Raw genomic sequence first — 21400 nt, 5'->3', positions numbered from 1 at the left:
AAGCTGTCCCCACCCAAAGTCGGCTTAGCTTGTTTCTTTAGAGCACTGTGGTGGGGCGAGGAGCTTTCCAGATCTGCTGCCAATCTTAATGTTGGCATTTTGAGACACCTACTGATATTGCTTTACCTGTGACTATTCTTATCTCATACACGGTAAGAAATTTTCTTTTTTTCCTTAATAAAATTTCTCCATGGTATGCTTAACAATATCACAAACTTGTTTTACAAATCCCTGGTATGAAGCTATGAAACTGTTAGAGGAAAAAGTAGGAAAAATACTTCAAGAAATAGGCACAGGCAAGAACTTTCTGAGTGGAGCTCCCTTCACTTGGAAGTAATAAGACCAACATTAGCAAGCAGGATCTCATGTATAGCTTTCTACACAGCAAAGGAAGCCGCTAATTTGGTGAAGAGACAGCCTACAGAATGGGAGGCAATTGCCAGCCATGCTACGGACAGTAGACTAATATCTGGAATATACAAAGAATTAAAAAAAAAACCTAAAACAATAAGAAGTTAAACAGTTCTCTCAGTAGATGGACTAATGAAACAGGCTGAGTCACTGACAGTCACTTAGACTAGCACTAAACATGGATTGCTAATAATCATAAAAAACGTTCTCCAGGGCTGGAGAGATGGCTCAGCGGTTAGGAGCACTGACTGCTCTTCCAGAGGTCCCAAGTTCAATTCCCAGCAACCACATGGTGGCTCACAACCATCTGTAATGGGATCTGATGCCCTCTTCTAGTGTGTCTGAAGACAGCTACAGTGTACTCATATAAATAAAAATAAACAAATGTTTAAAAAAATATTTTCCGGGTTGGGGATTTAGCTCAGTGGTAGAGCGCTTGCTTGCCTAGGAAGCGCAAGGCCCTGGGTTCGGTCCCCAGCTCCGAAAAAAAGAAAAAAGAAAAAAAAATATTTTCCACCAGCCTTCATACAAATGCAAATCGAAACTGCATTGAGCCAGGGTGGCGGCCACACCTTTAATCCCAGTATTGCAGAGGCAGAGGTGGATGCATCTGTGAACTCCGAGATAACCATAGCTTCATAGTGAGAGCTTGTCTGAAGAAAGCCAAGAGCAGGCCATTGAGATTCTATTTCATTACAGCCAGAAGGACAGTTATTAAGAGAGTAACAAATGCTGGTGAGCACGTTGAGTGAAAGGGAGCTCTTACACACTGCTGGTGGGAGTCCCAGCTCGTCTAAACCCTGTGAAGTCAGGATGGAGGGTTCTCAAAATAAAAACAGCAGCAGCAGCAGCAGAGCATACCAGACAGACCTGAGAAGTAAGTCTTGCCGTGACTCACCTGGAGCACTCCTGCGCTCACCTGAAGGCCCCGTATCCGCAGATAACCGTGCGTGCACCAGGGCTTGGGCAGCACTGTCACATAACTAAGGAGGAGGCACAGAAGCAGAGAAAGTGGAGGAAGAAAACCACAAGGAAAGTCTTAGAGCCATAAAGTACAGTTGTGTGCTTGCCGGGAACGTATCAGAGCAAGAAGGTTAAGGCAGTCCTGGGGAGGCAGATACATGTTTTTTCTTTGTAATCTTATATTTTATGTACATACATAAAGTCACACACACACGTGACATGATGCTGAAAGTGATGCTGTTAGAACAGAGACTCATGGGAGGGAGGATGGGACATACAGGAACAGCGTGTGCCTAACTGCAGTATGTTTACTTAAGACTGTAAAATGTCCTGCTCTGGCAGTTTCTTAGGATTTGTAAGTTTTTGGCGAGTCTCTCTTAAAACTATGAAATAAGTTTCTTTGGTGTCTCTTGGGTTCCACTGGCCTAAGGGCTTTTCCTCAGAGTTGCACTTCTTCTTGACTGTTTCCCTAAATGTACCTGTCACAGTTGCCTGTCAGCAGTATTTTATTTTTGGTTTGTCTCTGGCACCCATCAGATATAATCATGGTGGCTATGACTGCAGCAGCTCTGATAGATTGAGCCAGGGTTGGTTCTGGTTGGGGATGAAGAGGCCCTGGGTTGGCAGCTGTTTGTTTGGTGCTCTGTGGGTGTGAGACAGGGCTAAAGAAGGGAGCCTTGCAGCAGAGCCTAGGCCTGGTGCCCCTCCCCAGCGTACTCAGCTTTGAGTTGCCTCCTAAGCTGTTTTCACTCATCTCCTTTCTGTGCAGAGTGTGAGGACAGCATACTGGCCTTTCAAGGGTAGTGGAGAATGAATGGAGTGTGTACCAAGTACATTATGTTCTTCAGGGTAAAGTGGGAAGTTTCTTATTTTGCGTACAAGATTTTAAACCGTGGTTCTTCCGGCTAATCTGAGAGATTCCTGTGTGAAGCTTCTCGTCTGCCTCAGTAGGCTTTTCTTCACCAGAGTCTTTGCTCACCTGTTCTCTGCTGCACAGAAGAGCAGCATACTGTCTTCCTTTCCTGTGCAAACCTCAGAGGTGAGGAGTGGCAACTCCACGGTTGCTCACATTTTATGGCACCGTAGACTGCAGTACCCTGAAGACTTAGAGGTGCAGGGTTTTGTTTTTCACCTGAGAAAACTCTGCTGAGATGGCACTGGAGTGGGGACCAGAAACCAGGCTCATGGTCACCTTGTTTTGACTTCTGTTGAATGGAAAATGCTAGCATTTTATCACGAAGTCATTTTTGAATATTGCTGAGTAACCAGTGAACCTGTCTCCTGACTTTGTTTTCACTCAGAGGCCGTGGGTGTTTAGGTCCGGTTGCATCCTGAGTTGGCTCTGACCTCACACCAAGAGGCTCTTGGAATAGCTGTTTGGCCCCAGACATGATTGTATGGCGCTTGCCCTCCTGGGCTTTGACTTGTGGTTGCGTTCTCCTGAGGTTGATGCTGTGGAAAGCTTTACCCAGCGTCCCTTATTGCAATTGCTCTGTAGAAAAAGTAGGAGGATAGTGAAGCGGGGCACGATGGCTCCCAGCCCTTGAGGGGCAGAGGCAGGTTGATGTCTGAATTTTAGGACAGCAGGGCTAAATAGAGAAACCCTGTCTCAAAATTAACAAAAAACAAACATAAAAAGTAGAAAGACTTTATTGTAAGAAATTTTCATAATAGAAAAGCTGTCGGGCTGCATTTAAATTTACCTAATTTTTGAATGTACAGCATACTTAAATAGTCACAGTGTAGTGTAACCATTGGAGAGTCCCTGACCTGGCTTTGTGCTTCTTGTGCTGTGAGATCTTATAACTGCTTTGGTGTCTACTTTAGCAGAGGCATGTGTAATCATTCGTGTGTGTGTGTGTGTGTGTGTGTGTGTGTGTGTGTGTGTGTGTGTGTGTGTGTGTGTAATTCTGCATTCCCAACTTTAGCACAGATGATAAGTTCTGCTTGATGCCCCTACTACTTCTACCTGTTTTTCATCTGGCACCATCAGGGCAGCTCTGGTCACTTGTTTATCTCTGTGTCCTCAAGGGCCCCTTCATGGTGCACTTCACTTCACTGTCCTTAGTCTTCTGGCTCAGGTGGCTACCCCTGGCACCAAGAGTTCTCATCCTCAGCTTTTGCCCACTTCGAGCAGCAGGCTGATGATTAAACTGTACTGAAGTCATTGTGGCTCCTGTAGTAAAGCTATGTTCCATAACATTTTGTTTTGCATCTGTGCATTTCCATTTGATTAAATTTCATAAAGTGCATTAGTTGTAAGATGAAGGCATGTTTGTGATTACCACAAAAGTACCTTTGTAGTACTGTACTAACCCTAGATGCCAGTGCCTGTTAGGATGCCCAAGAGCTTCTTCTTCTTCTTTTTTTTTTTTCTGGTTCTTTTTTTTTCGGAGCTGGGGACCGAACCCAGGGCCTTGCGCTTCCTAGGCAAGCGCTCTACCACTGAGCTAAATCCCCAACCCCAAGAGCTTCTTCTTAACGAACTTGTTGACAGTGCTCTTCCTCAGCCTGCTGGGCCTTGTGAAGGTTAGATGAAAAATACCATCATAGTATCTAGTGGGTGTGAAAAGTGCATGCTTGTAAAACCAACACTCTGGATGTAGACAGCTGGACTATCTAGGAAGACTGTTTCAAGCAACAATATTTAAAACGTAATGTTTAGATTCAGTGTGAAATTACATTTCTATGAGTTTGTTCTCTCTCAGCTTCCCCATTTTCTAAGTTGTTCTTTTTCAGGAGTTCCCTATGGAGAGAGAGGATCTTTGTGGTGTGGTGTGTCTCTGTGTCTCTGTGTGTTTCTGTATGTCAGGATGTACCCCTTAAGGAATGTTTCAAAGCAGAGATGACACCAAACTCTATATATCTTACATTTTCTTTATGTACCATTCATATGATAGTTTAATGTATAAAGTAGGTAAATTAGAGATTAACAGTATATAGTAATAAGATATGATCATTTAACAAGTACACTGCAGTAGTTATGACTATGATCTCTTAAACTATCATGATATACTGTAATCACCTACAGTGTCTGTGTGGTGAGATTAATGTGCCACGGTATGTCTGAGGCCTTGACAAATGAAATAACGCCCTTCTCAAGGGGCTGATATGTTAAGGTTGTGTTTGGAGCAAACATGTAGCTTCTATACTAACATTTTCAGAGCAGGTAGAATGACGAGATGGATTTGTCTATCATTAATGGGACTTTAAATTCCAACTTTTCTTTTTACAAGGATTTTTCTCCACGCCTGGGATGAAACACTAGTGAAAACATTCTACTGAACAATATGGCTATTGCCCACTTTCTGATTAGGTCGCCTGATTATCTGCCAGTGTTCTGTTTTTTTGTTGTTGTTATTTTTTTTGTTTTTGTTTTTGAGATCCCATACAGTTTCCTCTCTGTACTCTGTGCCTGACTTTATTGTGTGACCTCAGATATTACCGCACAGTACCCAGGCAAATCTGCCCGTCGATGCCCTGTTGGTGAGTGAGGCTCTTTGGGCGTCTTCTTCTTGCCCAGGTTCAGTGCGGTTTAGACCTAACCAGTCTCTTTGACTTTGTTGGAAGTGTGGCGGCAGCTTCCTTGACAGATCAGGTTTCCCCGTAATTGTTATAGTTTCTGTCTAACCATTCCTGAATCTATGTATTTTTCCCTCTTTTTAGGTGGTTTCCTGATGAGATCTATATAGTTTCAGTGTTTTCTAGTGTAACACAGTGCTATTATTCATAACACCAACACATTTAATTAGGCCTTTTCAATATTAACCAAACACTTAACACACACATCGCATCCTGTGACCATTGCTTTTTATTGGTTGAAGCATCCAGTTGTCCATACAAATAACACTAAACAGACTTGTGTGTGTGTACACAGATATGTGGGTGGGGTTGAAAGAAAAGGGAAATTATATAGTTATATTGTAATTAAAAAACAAACAAAAAAAAAATTGGCTGGCTGCCATGGCACAGACCTCTAATCCCAGCACTCTGGGAGGCAGAGAAAGGAGGATCTCTGTGAGTTCAAGGTCAGCCTGGTCTACAGAGTAAATTCTAGGACAGCCAGGGCTACATAGAGAAACCTGTCTTGAGAAACCAAGAGGGGAAAAAAAATCAATCAAAATTAATGTTAAAATTAAGTAACAAATATATTTTTAAAATTGACATTTATTTAGTTTTCTTTAAAATTTTATGGCTAATAATCTATCTTTGCAACCTTGTCATGTAGTATTAAGAACTGTTTGTTTGAGGCCCTGCTGGCAATGAACACACAGAGATCCACCTGCCTCTATCCCCTGAGTACTGAGAATAAATGTGTGTGCTGTACTTAGACCATAGATTGCATTTTTGTATTATTGCTGGTTTGCCAGTTACAGTTTTCTTCTAATCTTCTTTGATACATTGAGTTGAGTTTTTGAAAAGATTTATTATTTGGGGCTGGAGAGATGGCTCATTAGTAATGAACACATATTGCTGTTCCAGAGAATCCTAGTTCAGTTCTTAGTACCCCGATGAGGGGCTCACGACCACCTGTAGTTCCAGGACGTCTGCAATCTCTGGCTTCCATTAGCATGAGTGCACACACACAGATACATGATTTAAGCATTTTAAATATATTTGTTATTTGCTGTGCATGTCTGTGTGCATATATGTGCATATGTGTATGGGTGGCCTTGTTGGATTCCCTGGAGATGGATTTTCAGAACTAAGTACGATTTACCAAAGCCCAGCTTAGTGAGACCAAGGAATTTATTGAGCTTTCTTACAAAGCATAGGATAGAGGTTCCTTACTGGACCATGGGTGACCCTTAGTCAGCTGTATCATAGTAAATCCCATCTCATCATGGATGGAAACCTCATGGAAGCTGCCACCTGAAATCCTTCTAATAGTCTAACATTTTCTGAGGTCAGTTGGAGCTGGGGGAGGGAGTAATTGCTAGAATTACTCCTAGGGAGCGCCTCTTTACCTTATACCCAGCTGTCACTGGATTGTTCTGCTGTAGTTGCCATGGCTGAGTAGTGGGCAGAGTCCAAGAATGGCATCTTTTTGTGACTAGAATGTGGGGAGCTGTCAAACAGTACCTCTTGACGCAGGGTGCTGGGAACTGAACTCTTCCTCTGAAAGAGCAGCTACTGCCCTTAGCTTTGTCTGGCTTGTGATAGTACCACACCGTTTTGATTACCATGGCTTTGTAGTAGGTTTTGAAATGTTTATTGTTTTCTTTTTCTCCTACTGTTCCTTCATTATCACTTTCCTTTGTGTTAAATGAGCAGTTTCTAGAGTAGTAAGGCAGTGGAAAGACACAGAAGACAGACCGTGGTCACACAGCCAGGGGCAGCCCCTCTCCCTCAGGAAATCAGGGATCTGCCTGGTGAAGAAGCTGTCAGCCTTTAGAGGGGAGGACTTTAGGGCCTTGGGGATTGTAATTGTTTTACACAAAGGGTGGCAGGCTGACCCATTGGGATTCCTTTCTTGTGCTGATGGAGAGGGCTGAGCAAGGTCACCTGCCATCTCTTCAGAATACTGTCTTACTGTATTGTAGCTGTGTCTGCTTGTTTTTTTTAATTTCTTAGGACTGCCCCAAGAGTATAATTACATTGGGCTTTATAGCCATCTCTTTAGGTTAATGTCACCTTCCTTAACTTTAATAGTGTACATTCATATGTCCTTCCTCTGCTACTTAGAGCTGTCACTTACATTTTATGCAGTTGTGACTCTTTTTCTCTCATATTCTGTTCAAAAGACAGTGCATGGATACACATTGCCTTCTGTTTCCCTGTTGAGCTTCTCTTTTTCTGTGTGTGAATTAATCTACCACCTACCTGTGTCCTTTTGTTTCAGCCAGGACTCTCTTTAGTTTTGGTTTTAGGACTTGGCAGGTTAAGACAGTCTGTCAGGAATGATTCTCTTGGGTCTAGGTATGGCTCTCTTAGATTTCTACTTGGAATCCACTGAGCCGCTACGATGTTCAGATTCATCTTGTCAGAGTTGGAAAGTTTCAGCCGTTATTGCTTCAAGTAGCTTCTGGCATTTCTCTCCTAAATCTGTCTGTGAGTCCTATTTTGAAAATGTTGGTGTCTCTTGGGCTCTGAGGTCCTGTTCATTTATTTTCCTTCTGTTCCTCAGACTAAACCTAACTTTAAGTTTTCCTGATTCTGTTTCTAAATGCTGAGATCTGCTTTTGAAAATCTCCTCTGAATTCATCACTTGTAATTGGTGTGTTTGCATGTGGGTATTTGCACTTAAGTGTCAGCAGCTGAGGAGGCCACTGTACTCTAGTGTACATCTCCAGAGCCGTCAGGTCTGCAGCTAGTTATAGGCAGTTGTGAGCCACCCTGTCTGGGTGCCAGCACTGAACTCCAGTCCTGGAAGAACAGTACACCACTCACTCACTCCCTTCTCCAGGTACTTTAAACTCCATCATTCATATTTGGCTTACAGATTCTAATGTCCATGTCGTTATTGATATTCCACTGTGGAGACTTTGTCCTCATACTTTCCTCTAGTGCTTTGGTTTTCTTTAGTTTTTGAGTGAATTTTAAAATAATTGATTTGTTGTCTTATTTTTTTTTTAAGTTCTTGTCTGTATTTACATTTTTTTTAAGTTCTTGTCTGTATTTACATAAGGATAGATTTTGTTCATTGCTTTCTTTCACCCATGTATAGGTTCCTGGTTTGGTTTGGTTTTGCTTTGTTTTTTCATGCATTTTGTGGGAACTAGAACGTCCGTTCAGTGGTCACATATCTGTTCTTGGGTTGGATTCCTGGCATCACGTGGTGGTTCACAAGTATCCATAACTCCAGTTCTGGAATGCTCAAGATACAGATATTCCTGCAAACAAAACACTCATGTACATAAATAAATATTTTAAAAATTAAAAGAATAAATTTTATAATCTTAGTATTGAAAGGTAGTCAGTATTGGCCAGGCAGTAGTGACACATGTCTTTACTTCCAGTACTCAGGAGGCAGAGGCAGGTGAATCTCTGTAAGTTCAAGGCCAGCTTGGGTCTCCCACGAATTCCAGGTTAGCCAGGGGAAGCACCCCCTCCCCCAAAAAAAGAACAAGAAAGAGAAATGTGTGTAGTGAAAGTTAGCATATGGCCGTGTTGGAGATCAGGTTCCTCCTCCTCTGTGGTTTCTGTTAGTGTTTTCTGTACTGTTGGTGTAGTCGTTTCATGACTTCCTGAAATAATTGTATCAAGTTTTGAATTCTTTGTCATGTAGAACTCTCTACTTGGTGAACTTAGTGGTCAGAGAGTGATTTGCCAAAGATTTCCTCAAGTACCTGGAGCTACTAAGTCTTCCTGGGCTTCCCTCTGCATAGTGAGGTCAGGATCCTGTGCAGGTACCAGAGCCTTGTAAAGCCCTTTGAACATGTCATTCCCTAGCCTTTTCTTTAGTTTTCTCAGTTGTTAGTCATTGCCTCAGAGTTAAAATAGTTGCCTATAATTATTTTTAACAGACTTCCCTGGGAAAAGACTTTTTGAAAGAACCGTATATCCAGGTGTACATGTACTCTCCCCCGCCCCGGCACACATCCTTTTCCTTGGAAGGGTCTTCTAAGCACTCTTTGATAGGTTAGAATACGGTAGTGCTTTAAAATGGAGCTCTGAGAGTTCTCTGTCTTGTTTCTTGTGATGGTGACTAGTACAGTGGGATTGGTTCTGCTCAGGGCAAAGAAGGAGGTCACCTAGCTTTCTGGGTCTCTTCTACAGCTTTCCCTGTTAGGTTCCAAAGCTCATAGTGGAATGCTGACAGATTGTGTCATGCTTTTGGAGCACATATGGAACCCTTCACCATTTCTATTGACATACTTTTGAGTTAGGAATTTCATATAATTTTGTTTTTAAGGATTTCTTACTGCTTTTCTTTTTTATATTGTCAAAAACAACATACTTTCCTCGTGACCTTCAAGTCACTGAGATTCAGTCATATTCTGTGTTGTCCAGAGATAACTTCCTTCTTGACTTTCTCACCAGTGACTATGGTATGAGTGATTGTTTCCAGTTGTGCCTTGCACTCTGCAATGAACACATTACTGTGTTTGCATCCTAGTTGAATATAGTACTTCTTCTAGTTTTCTCAGTTAGGTTTCCCCCCTGACGTGATATGTGTGTGAGAGAGCTTGCATGTCTTAAAATGTATTTATTTTTAACCTTTACTTATTTCACAGTTTGAATGAGTGCCAAAGCCATTTTAAATTTTAAATTATATTGTCTGTATCCTCTGTATGCCATGGTGTGTGGAAGTCAGAGGACAGCTAGCAGGAATTGGTTCTCTCTTCTCACCTTGTGGGCCTCTGTGATAGAACTCACATCCTCAGACTCAGCAGCAGATCCATTACCAGCTGAGCATCCAAGTGAGTAAACTTACCACGTCTCTGGTAGGACTAATAGGACCTTCCGAAAAACCACTCAACGTTCTCAAATACACGAGTCTGTCATCCTGTGTTCATTCTGCTCAGCTCTCAGGGATTCTTTTCAACATAAAGGAATAGTTTCTTACATTTCTAGAGAATTAGATTATTAGAATCTCTGGACTACTCATTTTTTTACCAAATTGATCTCTTTGTCTTCTAGCCTTTCTATTGACTTTTTTTTTTGTTTTTTGCAATTATATTTTTAATTCTTTTTAAATTTTCTTGGTCCTATAATTTTTTTTATATCTGCTTAGATCTCTGCAAAGTTATAAAATGGAACTATTTAAATACATTTTTTCCTGATTAAGTCTGCCATCTTTGGTTTTGCTTTTTAGCATTTTTCCTTCATGTTGCAGTTTTCATAAGATAGAACTCTCAATTCCCTACACGATTTATTTTTCTTGTTGATATTTAGTATCTTCCCACATTGTCTTGAATGTTGTTTTGTAAAATTATAGAAAGACTGTCTTTTACTCCCTCTAGATCTGGCACCACAGTGCCCCAAGATATCTGCTAGATATCTTGCCAGAAGCACACATCCTAACTTTGTGGCAGCCCAGACATTTTTTTTTTTTTTTTTTTTTTACAACAACAGAGTGTGGTGCTTTATGGATGGTTTTCTCTGTTGCATTTCAAAGGTCTGTCAACTGAGTGAACTGACAGGTTTGCCTGACAAGGTTTGGAGCCTTGGTGGTTTCTATGTTTGAGGAATTAGTATTTTACCTAGAACATTGCCATCCATTCTTTTCTTCACTGTCTCTTTCTGTCCTGGTTCCTCCTTTGGGGATTTATTTCATTACACTGGTGAGTTCCTATTAGAATCATGCCCAGATTTGGAAATGAACATGTTGTATAAAACTACTGGGAGTTTGTTAAGGTGAGTTCGTACCTGGGAAGTACCAAGACCTGTATTAGGTCTTGTTTGCAAGTAGAAATTCATGTTAGATTAACCATGGCCAACGTTTCATTGGCCAACGTTTGTCATGGTTATCAGGAATGAGCCTAGATTATCAGCAGCACCATCCAGGAGACGGCTTTAGCAGTGCGTATGGAGAGGAGTGACAGTGCAGGTCCACCTGAAGTCCCACGAGAGGATGCCTCCCAAGTCTGTTCTTGAACCTGGCAATGTGGCTGTGCCAAGTACCGTGTAAGAGCTGGTCTAATGAGGCCATGTGTCCTCTGGGCAGATACTCTAAGAAAGAATGAATGCAGGGCTAGACAGGTCACTTGGTGTTTAGGAATGCTTACTACTCGTGTAGAGCACCTGGGTGCATTTCTCTGCATCCACATCAGGTAGCTCACAGCCACTGTGGCACCACTGTGGGAGCTCCAGTGCCTTCTGGCATCCACAGGCGCCTGTGTGCATACAGTACACATGCACGCACCCATACACATAAACTAATAAGTCCTTTTTCCTTCCTTCCTTCCTTCCTTCCTTCCTTCCTTCCTTCCTTCCTTCCTTTTTTTTTTTTTTTTTTTTTGTGGGAGTTGATTTTGAGACAGAGTTTCTCTGTGTAGTCTTAGCTGTAGACCAGACTGGCCTCAAACTCAGAGATCCACCTGCCTCTGCCTCCCAAGTGCTGGGATTAAAGGCATGCGACACTGCTTCCTAATAATAAGTCTTTAAAATAAGAAAAGTGAAACAAATACAAACTATATTTTTTCTAATTATTGAGCTTACAATTAAGGTTAGGGTTGTTAGAGTTCGCCTTTTTCTAGCACTTCCCAGTGCACTGTGGACCCATGCATTCAGGGCAGGCGTACCCATGATAGCAGCATGGACACATAGACAGGCCCTACCAGAGCAGGCCCTGAGAGAAAAAGGTGGCTGAGGCTCGGTTTTATGAAGAATCGAGTAAAAGGCCAAGCACAGTGGCACATGCCACTCAGGGGAGAGCCAGGAGGATCTTAGTGAGTTCAAGACAAGCCTAATTCCTGTAGTGAGTTCCAGACCAGTTAGAGCTACATGGTCAGACAGACAGACAGACAGACAGACAGGCAGACAGAAAAAACAAAACTGAAGGAATTGGTTTTACTGTCCTGGACAAAAGACCAAGCACCCTTTGTAGCAGCTCAGGAAAAGAAGAGGCCAGCCACATTTGTCTTTTGCCAGAAAGTTTTGGGTGAACAGCTCAGTTATTCTAGGCACAGTGGTCCAGGGCCTTAAGAGGTCAGAGAGAGGGCTCTTGTCTGTGTGGCCGTTCAAGAGGAGAATGAAGAGGAGATCCTCCTGGAGAGGAAGCTCACCATAAGAGCAACATTGAGGATTCCCTCCAGAACCTTGAGCTGAGGCAGTCTAGGTAGTCATGGGGGAGATGGAAGGAAGCACCCAACCAGCCCTGTATCTTCTGCTTCGCTCAATGTGAGAACCAGTCTCACTGCACACGGACAAGGTGTGGGTAGAAAGTCAGCTGTGGTGGAAGTGCTTGGACTGTGGACTGGGTTGGAATGGCTTCCTTCACAGAGCTGCTTGGGGAGCCCAAGTGTGCCCGGCTGGAAGGTAGTAGCTGCTACCATCATAGAGCTGCAAGATGACTTTCTCCTGGTGTGTTCTCAGGTCTCTGTGGCCCTTAGCAGTGGCTCCATCCGCGTGGCCATGTTGGAAGAAAATGGAGAGCGGGTCCTCATGGAAGGGAAGCTCACTCACAAGATCAACACCGAGAGTTCCCTCTGGAGCCTTGAGCCGGGCAAGTGTGTTTTGGTAAGTGTGGTTACTTGTGTACAGAGCTCCGTCTGGGTTTCGAGCCTGCCGTGATGACACTTTGTCCAGGTCTTTCCAATAAGCAGAGAGGTCTTTAATTACAGTAATTGGAGCAGACTTAATTAATCCCTTGAGTATTTAGCACCCACCCCTGCTTGGACTCTATCTTCATGAGCTTTTCCCTTTGTATTCTCTACCCCTCAGTGTTCCCATCATTGCCAAGAGCCCACTTTTCTATGTATAAAGGCAACACCAAGTAAATAAAATGAAAATGCGGAATTTTCTTAGGTGCTAGTCTGAGTTTAAGTTCACCAAGTAGATCTCATTGAGCATCTGGCAGGACAAGGGTTAAATAAAATTCATGACTATGCCAGTAAGTTGTGACTCCAGATGAATAAATGAATAGCAGTCCACAGCCCCTCCACAGTTGGGCTGTGTGACTTGTTAGATGTGTCTGTATCACTCTACTGTGACAGCTCTGACCCCTGTAGTGATATCTGGACTAACTTGTTTCCTCTTTTTATCTACAGAGGGAACAAGTTAGGTAAGAGAGATAAAGGTGAAAAGAAAACCAGTAAGTCTTTGGATGAAAAAATCCTTCAGGCATTCTTCATATATGTAACGCATCAAATAAAGGAAGCATTTGTTAGATTCTACAACAGGTGCTCAGTGGTGGCCGGCTTCTCTGGGATACCCTAGTTGGAACTGGCAGATAAAGAGAGCTCTCTAGCCCACAGTGGCTCTGTCTTGGCTACACTGGTGTTTCAGAGGGAGGCATAGGCAAGGGACTGAGTGAACTGAACTCAGTGCTTGTGAGAATTGGGAGCATCTTCTGCCTCATCTTGCTATCAGATCCAAAAGCAGACCGTAACTTGCTCATGTGGAAATGTCCCCCTTATGTAGGCATGTGCCTAAGTGTTGCCAGGTCCCCGCCCTGCCACAATTTCTCCTATGGTCTCCTAAGGCCCATGTGGAGTTTTCAGAGGTGGGGCTGGATCTGGTCTGTCCTGTGTTCTGAGTCTCCCAATACCCAGCACCAATGGTGTCCACAGGGACGGGGCCCAGGACTCCCCCAGGCTGTACGTGTCTGATCGTTCGCTTGCTCACTGGTGCACATCCCTTGGCAGAGCAGCATTTCCCAGCCAGAGAAACGAGAAGCACTTTTCTGCCTAAGGGGTGCCTCTTGCCTCTGAAGGTGGGCTTTGGGTGTCAGTATGATTGGATGGAATGAACTGGCAAATCCTGGCTGTGTCTGCAAGGATGTTTCCGAGAAGAATTGCATGTGTGCCAGTGACCTGAATGGGAAAACCTACCCTAAGTGTGGGTAGCACAGAACCATTCAGTAGGCTGGGCCCAGATTGAACAGGGTGTGGAGGAAGAGAGACATTTTGCCTGTTTCTGTCTCTCCCCTCCCAAGCAAGCATGCCTTTGCCTTGCATATCAGACTCCAGGTTCTTTATCCTTTCAATGCTATGGTTTTTATGAAGGCCTTTGTACCTTCGATATCTAACTGATGCTTTACACCATAGATCGCTCTCGTTCTGAATGTCTGACTTCCCTAGCTTTGTTCCTTGAAGATGACCTTTGTAGTCATGTGAGCCAATTTAATATGTATTGTATATCCTTGCCCGTAATATATATATATATATATGTATACATGTATACATATACACATACATACATATATGTATACATACACATGTATGTGTGTATGTGTGTGTGTGTGTATGTATGTATGTATGTATGTATGTATGTATGTATGTTCCTTCTTGCTCAGTTTCTTTGGACAGCCCTAATGTAGCCTTCTTAAATTTGGCAGCTCAGTCCGTTTTCCCTCACCCTTGACTATGAAGCCTATACACTAACAGTGCCGTATTGAACTTTTTCTTGAACACCCCAGCTCCTTTACCTGTCATACTACTTGAAGTTGCAGGTGCCCTCTCAGCTCTCTTGAGCTTTGCATAGTCAGGCAGTTCCGGACATGAGTAACACAGTGGCAGTACTGGACTAATAGCCTGGCTCTTGGAAGACACTTCCTGTGGCTGCTTTGGCCACCATGCTAGGGTTCTCTGATTCTAGGGCTGCTGTCTTCAAGTACTTAGAGTTCTAGGACAGCCATGTCTTCTGCCTTGGCTAGTTGACAAGAGTATGGGATTGAGTTAGGATCCCAACTCTGCACAGCACTTCCCAAGTGGTTTGTGTCACTCAAAAGTTACCAGTGTTTGCCATTGGAATGGTCTTCTCACACTGCATTTGTATTCAGAATCTACTGGGATTAGAATCTCTATACTAGTAATTCCTTATACTTTATGTCTATAAAATGTGATTGTTACTAAATTAACCTTCTAAGAGCTTTTGTTGCTCTGACTTGATAAGTATTCTAGAGCCATGTTACCTTTGGGGGGTAGGGGTATCCATTCAAGTGGGACAGGATGGAGTCAGACGTAGTCAGACTCATACCTATACCTTTGTACTTGAGAGATAGGGCAGAAGGGTTGCCATGAGTGTTATGCCAGCCTGAGCTGTAGAGTCAGAAAGTATCTCCAGAAAAGAGGTGCTGGCCACCAAGACTGACGCCCTGAGTTTGGTCTTTAGCACCCACATGGTGAAGGGGGAAAACCAACTCCCACAGGTTGTCCTCTGATAGCTCTCTGTATGTGTGCCATGATGCCTGCACATGCGTATGTACACACACACACACACACACACACACACACACACACACACACACACGGCTAATAGCTAACACACTAACTTCTTACATTAAATGCCAGCATATATTGAACATGTGCGTGCTCTATGAAATACTTCGTTGCAGAGTCTGAGAAGTCAGGCAGGACTTTCAGGCTTTGAGATGAGCCTCCAAAGCCCCAAGTGCTTAGCTGGAGTTTTCTTTCTTGAAAAGGTTCGCCCCTTTAATGGGGGTTGGGAAAGGTAAACAAATAAAAATAGGTGAAAGGGGAAGGTAGATGATCAGAGTAGTTTTGAGTAGTTCTTGTGTCATGTAGATATGGGTGATACTACCCCCAAGCTGGAGACGTTCTTGTACTGTTCTGTACCCTCACGAGGATGGCTGGAGAGAGCCAGACAGCTGTAGTGATAACCAGATGTAAGATCTTTGTCCCTGCTATCCATGCACACATCCCCCTCCTGCAGACTCCGCGAGGACTCCATCCATGTTCTACTATGGCCTGGGTTTACCTGTGCACCAGTTACTGGTAAGGTTTTAGTTTGACTTTGCCAGGTACCTGTTGTCTGCGAGTTATGAGAGAAGCAGAACTAGTTACATCCAGTTGTTACCATAACCATGGCAAACTGGGGTATTTTGCCATCTCTTGTAGAACCAAAGAGAACCCCTTGGGACTGAGACAGCACACTATCAGTTCCTACAGTCCCTCAGAGTTGGATGTTTTTGTTTGTTTTATATAGTTTTGTTTTTCAGGGAGCATCACTGGTGGACAGTGAGCAATCTGACAGAGAGGAGCCATGGACAGACAGTCCGCCACTCCTGGCTCTCTCATCAGCCTGAGCCCTTGGCTGTACTTAGAGTCCCTTCTTGATGAGAGGCTCAGGACTGGTCTCCCACCACGCGAGAAAGTGCTGTGTATTATGGAATACATCAAGTGTTATAAGTCCAGGGTGTTTTACTCTATTTGCTGGTGACATACCATGGCCAGTTTTTACTTTTGAGTACATATATGAGACAAACCTATAAATTATTAAGGAGATTGTTTTTACTTATGAAAGGCTTAATTTTGACCCTCTCATCACATTGCATTGGCTGTGTGGACTCAGCATAAGGACTAAGAAAGGGTTACCTGACTGAGGGGGTGGCCGTGCCTCTGGGTCATCATTGTAGCCACGTTTGACTTCTTTATGATCCTTGAGATGAACACCTGGCTCCTTAATCTCTTCTTTCCTTCTTGCCGCTTCTCGTTAGGCCAAGAGGTTGGCCTGTGGATATAGCCTTTTTTGGGCGAGAGGACAGTGGGGGAGGACTTTATAAATAGGAATTTTAGTACAAGATCCTTCTGGATTTTCTGGATGACCTCCGAATTCAGTGAAAGACACCCTTAAAAGAGACAGAAGAAGAGACATAGACACAGGAAGTTGTTATGAAGACCAAAGACTAGAATGATGTGGGCATAAACCAAGGGATGCCAGCAGCCACCAGAAGCTGAAAGAAGTAGAAGGATTCTTCCTTGAAGCCTACAGGGGGTCAGTCATGCCAACTCCTTGATTTCGGACATCTGGTCTCCAGAACCTCAAGAAACAAATGGGTGATGTTTTAAATACCCTCTGCTTTGGCCCATTCTGGTTTTTGTCTTAACATCCCTGGGACACTCACATAGGGTCCTTGCAGCATCTGTGAAGAGGAGTGGCGTTCTCAGCTCTCATTGGTATCCCTAGAGTCTGCAATAAGAGCTTCTGACCTTCTCACCTCCAAGCAGGGGAGTGCCACTTGCTTCTCAGCCCTTCCACGTGTCCTGCTGCTTCTCCCTTTGTGGTGGATCCCACCCCAGACAGTCAGGGCAGGCAGGGGTGGCAGCTAAAACCGTGTGACAGTTCTTGCCTTCCTCCCTCCCTCCCTCCCTCCCTCCCACACTTGAGAATGTTAAATGAGACTTCTTGACTCAGGCAAGCTCCTTGCCTGGTTACAGAGATGTAAAATCAGCCGTGGCAACGGCACCAGCTACTTTACTGACTCTCCATTTGGTTTCAGAAGCCAGGCACAGAGCTTGTGTACTGTCCTCGTTTCTCCCTCCCTATGGAGGGCTGGCAAGCTGGCTGCCCTCTGCAGTGCGTGGGCAGCTGTAGGCAGGCAGCAGGCTCTGCTTCAGGGACTCTTGGCCATGGCTGTGGTGCAGAGGTAGTAGGATCTTCCTGAGCAGTGAATGCCATTGCGCGCGCACACACACACACACACACACACACACACACACACACACACACACACACACACACACCCCTTCATGTACTGACATCTCACACACACACTACTTAGCACGCTTGGAGAGCGCTAGAATATTTTCTGAAGAAATAGTAGATGTTGGCGCTCAGGCTTTAAAGCTTACTGCACTATGTTTATTTATGACTTTTTTTTTAGCCCTGTGAGTATTTTTATATATGCTGCACCTCCCTGACTGTATTGAGATGATTTCCTGAAGTTATTATTTCTCAAAGAGTGGAACCCTAGGATAATTGCTCTGTGGGTCTCCCTGAAGGGTGCAGCATTTCTAAGTGGCACCAGTGCTGTGTCAGCACCGACACCCCTCGTCTCCTGGCCACGGACTACTTGATGTTCCTTGCCATTTGTCTGGGCATCTCCAGTTTTCATGTAAGGATGAAAGAATCCATTGTTGGCCTTCCCTGAGTTGTAAGCCCCCTTTCCTGCTGTAATAACATTTCCTGGCCTGTGAAGAGGCCCATGCAGGTCATTTACCCATCGTGTTCATTAATCTAGAATGGAAGCTACAGATTACGTTATTTTAGTGTTTTGGCACGTGCCTCCAATCTCATCTGTATCCGTACTGGATGTGAGCCCTTGTACCTGTAGTGCAGTGCTATCTCCAGGTCGAGTCCTGTTTCCAGTTTTTGTCATGGTTCTTAACGTTACTTCTGACCCCTGATGCCAGTAGGGCAGAGCTGAGGCTTGGAGATCACACAGAGGACAGTGACCTGACTTGTTGCTCCAAATGAAAGTGGGACTGTGCTGAACAGTGTGGACAGGCCCTCAGCACCTCCTCCTGTGGAGTAGGAAGAAAGCGGTACACAGCTTTGTAGCATTGTGTTGTCCCCGCTCTTCCAAGTGTAGGTGTATTCTGCCTCCCTGGGTGAGATCCATGGCCATGTCCTTTCTGACCTGTGCAGTCTTAGTTTTTACTTTAATTTCTTTAGCTCAAAAAGGCAGTTGATGACATTGAAAATCAGGGACTGCTTGTATAGTGCTGGCTTGCAGCATATCCACAGGAGTCAGGCTGCCCACATCTCCTCACAGTGGGTGTCGAGCTGAGCAGGTGCTCCCGCCATGCTGTCATCTCACCCCATTATCTGCCCTTGTTCCAAGGTGCCTTCCTGGAAGGAACGTCCCACAACATTCCCGTTGGCCCAAACTCAATCACACGGGCAGCTGCGAGGAGTAAAGCCATCCTCACTGGGCACAGTGCTTCCCTGAATAGAAATGAGGTTCCGTTACTAAGGAAGGAAAGGGATATAAATGCTGGTGAGTCATCGGCACAGATCGGGGGATGCTGAGGTAAGTTTATTCACACTGAGGGTGAAGTTTTTCTGTGAGGACATTTTGGGAGCACTGTTCAGTCAGTGACAGTCTGGGGTCCCTCTGGGAAATTATTATGTTCTGGGACCAGGCAGATAAAAGAGGACCTGGAAAATGAAAGTGTATCCAGGAAATGATGAGGTCACAGTGACCTTGTAGAGGGCACCTAATTCTGACCCAATGAATGGTTCAGAGTGACTTTCTAAACCACTGAGAAAAGAGGCCAGGAGGCAGGTGCTCACTTTAGCAGTGCTTATGCCCTGTCAGTAAGTAGAAACTGGCTGCAAGGTCAGGTGTCCCAACCTGTCGGGAGGTGGGACCTCATAGGAACCTAAGATCTTGACATTTGGTATGTTGGTGACAATGTGGGAAGCCCTGGGATGAGAGGGAACATCCTTGCAGGACGCCTGCAGGTGGACCACAGACACACCTGGGTACCTCAGGAGACACTAGACACGGTCCTTAGCAAAGTAGAGAGGACGACCATGGTCCTGTGCTGCTGGGGGGCTGAGGCCAGGCTGCTACTTCAGAGGACTTGCCTAGTCTTAGAAAGTAACTCAGGGTAAAGGGCCGGTACAATGTTCTTTACTCTCAAATGGTTCATAAACAAACATTATTATGTTGTATGCCAACACATAGAGTGCAAGAGCTGCTAAATGCCTGTGTGGCTCTCTGTACTTTGAGCAATGTGTAAATTTGAAGTTATTTGTAAATAAATGAGTGGTATTGCAAGCATACAAGGAAACTCAGCATCATTAGGGGGGAAAAGTCAAAATTACAGTGAGAGGCCTTATATACCTGTGAGAGTGGCTAAGAAGCCCACAGTGCTCAATTTGAAGGAGCTGTGGTACCCTGAACTCACTGCTGCCGTGAGCGCCAGGCGGTGGGCATAGCCAGTGTGCTCACATTGCATAACAACCTACTCTATGCTCCCAAGAGGTGGAAACACACAGATCCTCACGATAGCTTCCTGCCCAACTGCCAAACCTTAGGAACATCTCCATGGCCATGGACAGATAGTGTTCACCTACGTCATGGAATAGTCTTGCCAAGCGTCATAGTCCACAGGATCCAGAAAGGACGTGTGTGACAAGCTCACAAGCTGTGGGTTTCATGGGGAAGACACCCTGGACCTGGACAAGCTGGATGGCAAGATGAGCAATGCAGAATGGAGTGGAGGGAGGGGCCTGGCTGTGGGTGGGCTGCAGTGGAGGAGATGAAACTGCAGCAGGGCGAGTTTTGCTGTGTGCAAACTACACCTCCACAAGTCCAACTTGTTACAGAGTAACAAAATGTTAAAACAAACACAGCTAATTTAAGCAAGCCATGGGAGTCCTTTTGCCTGGGTGTGGTCTTTAGCCAGGAACCCTTGAGGCCTGTTACATGAACATTTTTTCTTTGTTCTCACACAACTCTGATTCTGTCTTCAGTATCAATAACACCCTACCCCACCTTCTCAGAACTGAGTGTATTCTAACCACTTTAAGTAGTTTATTTGGAAGATTAAATGCCCAAAGTGTCTTACCTGGGTTCCATAGAAGTATCACTCCAAGGAAGTCAGTGATGCTTAGAACTTGTCAGCTAACTTGTCAACTTCTGGGACATGAAGCTATTTAAAAAATAAAGGATAGGTCCTAGGTGTGAGGATAAGGAGCCAGACAGAACAGCACATGAAATGCTTTGTGGAAAAGGAGGCCAGGCCAGTGAAGGGTGAGGAGAATCACACTAGCACTGCAGCCTTACTTAATCTTTGACTGCCCACTCAGAGCATTCACAAAATTTTTAGAAATACCGTCTTGGATTTTCCAAGCATCTTTGGTGTGGTCTGCTGCCCCAGATTCAAGAGCATCCTGGACCTTAGGAGAGAGGTCACTGAGGAAAATACTGGCCCGTGTATGCTTGTATGTAGCCAGGCAAAGGAATAACGATTAAGCTGCTGCATCCCTGAAAATAGCTATAACAACAACCAAAAATCCCAAATGTCCACGAGGGAGCAGATGGAGCCTTTCCTTGTGCAGCACCAGGATGTCCAGCTCCAATGGAAAACAATGAGGTGGATTCTTGAAACCTGCAGTAGAGGTGCCAAGTGAGCCAGCAGTTCCATTCGTAGGTAAATGCCAAAGGAGCCGAAAGGGGGAGAATGGATGGTTAGGTTGTGGTAAGTTTATCCTGTGGAATGCTTTCAGCACGGAGAGGAATGAAGTTCTGCTACAAGCCACAGTACGATGTCCTTCAGAAACTCTATAATAAGTGAAATAAGTCAACACAGCAATATAAGGTTTCATTTGTGTGACATCTGATGAGACCAGTAATTGTGCCAGAGGTGTCGGAGAAGATATTTAAGAGACTTTATTATGGTAAAATGAAGAGCGACTACAACTGGCTGTAGGCTTCTTTCTGGAGTGATGTTTGAGGGTATAGACATGACGGCTGGTTGCATACCATCGTGGATGTGCCAAATGCCATTCGACTGTTCACCTTTGGGGAAAAAAAGTGTTATGTAATTTCACAATAAAAAAATTGTTTTTAAAACAAGGTGGCTGACATCTTTTACCAGCATAAATCAGTGATGCATTTTGGTGATTCTTGGTGATGCAATGTTGGTGAAACCACGCTCTCTGGTAC

The 21400-nt window shown here is 44.3% G+C and overlaps 1 protein-coding gene across 3 annotated transcripts in view; it reads left to right on the top strand.

Moving 5' to 3' along the window:
- The window catches only part of Nudcd3 (NudC domain containing 3), an 83380-nt gene that overhangs the window by 51536 nt on the left and 10444 nt on the right, over positions 1 to 21400 (top strand). The window contains exons 4-5 of one of the 3 annotated variants that reach the window (XR_005492870.2): positions 12355 to 12498; positions 18566 to 18754. Coding sequence is in view for 2 of the 3 variants with exons in the window: in NM_001103362.2 (NP_001096832.1) it covers positions 12355 to 12498; positions 18566 to 18673 (252 nt within the window). In the remaining variant the exon portion in view is untranslated. Of the gene's footprint in view, positions 1 to 12354; positions 12499 to 18565; positions 21311 to 21400 lie in introns of those variants that run through there. The other 2 variants (NM_001103362.2, NM_001419338.1) reach the window with 2 other exon arrangements.

This window comes from Rattus norvegicus, chromosome 14 (assembly GCF_036323735.1).
Source record: "Rattus norvegicus strain BN/NHsdMcwi chromosome 14, GRCr8, whole genome shotgun sequence".
NCBI classification, from domain to species: Eukaryota; Metazoa; Chordata; class Mammalia; order Rodentia; family Muridae; genus Rattus; species Rattus norvegicus.
The sequence above is the reverse complement of the archived record's forward strand: the minus strand, read 5'-3'. Positions and strand labels throughout refer to the sequence as shown.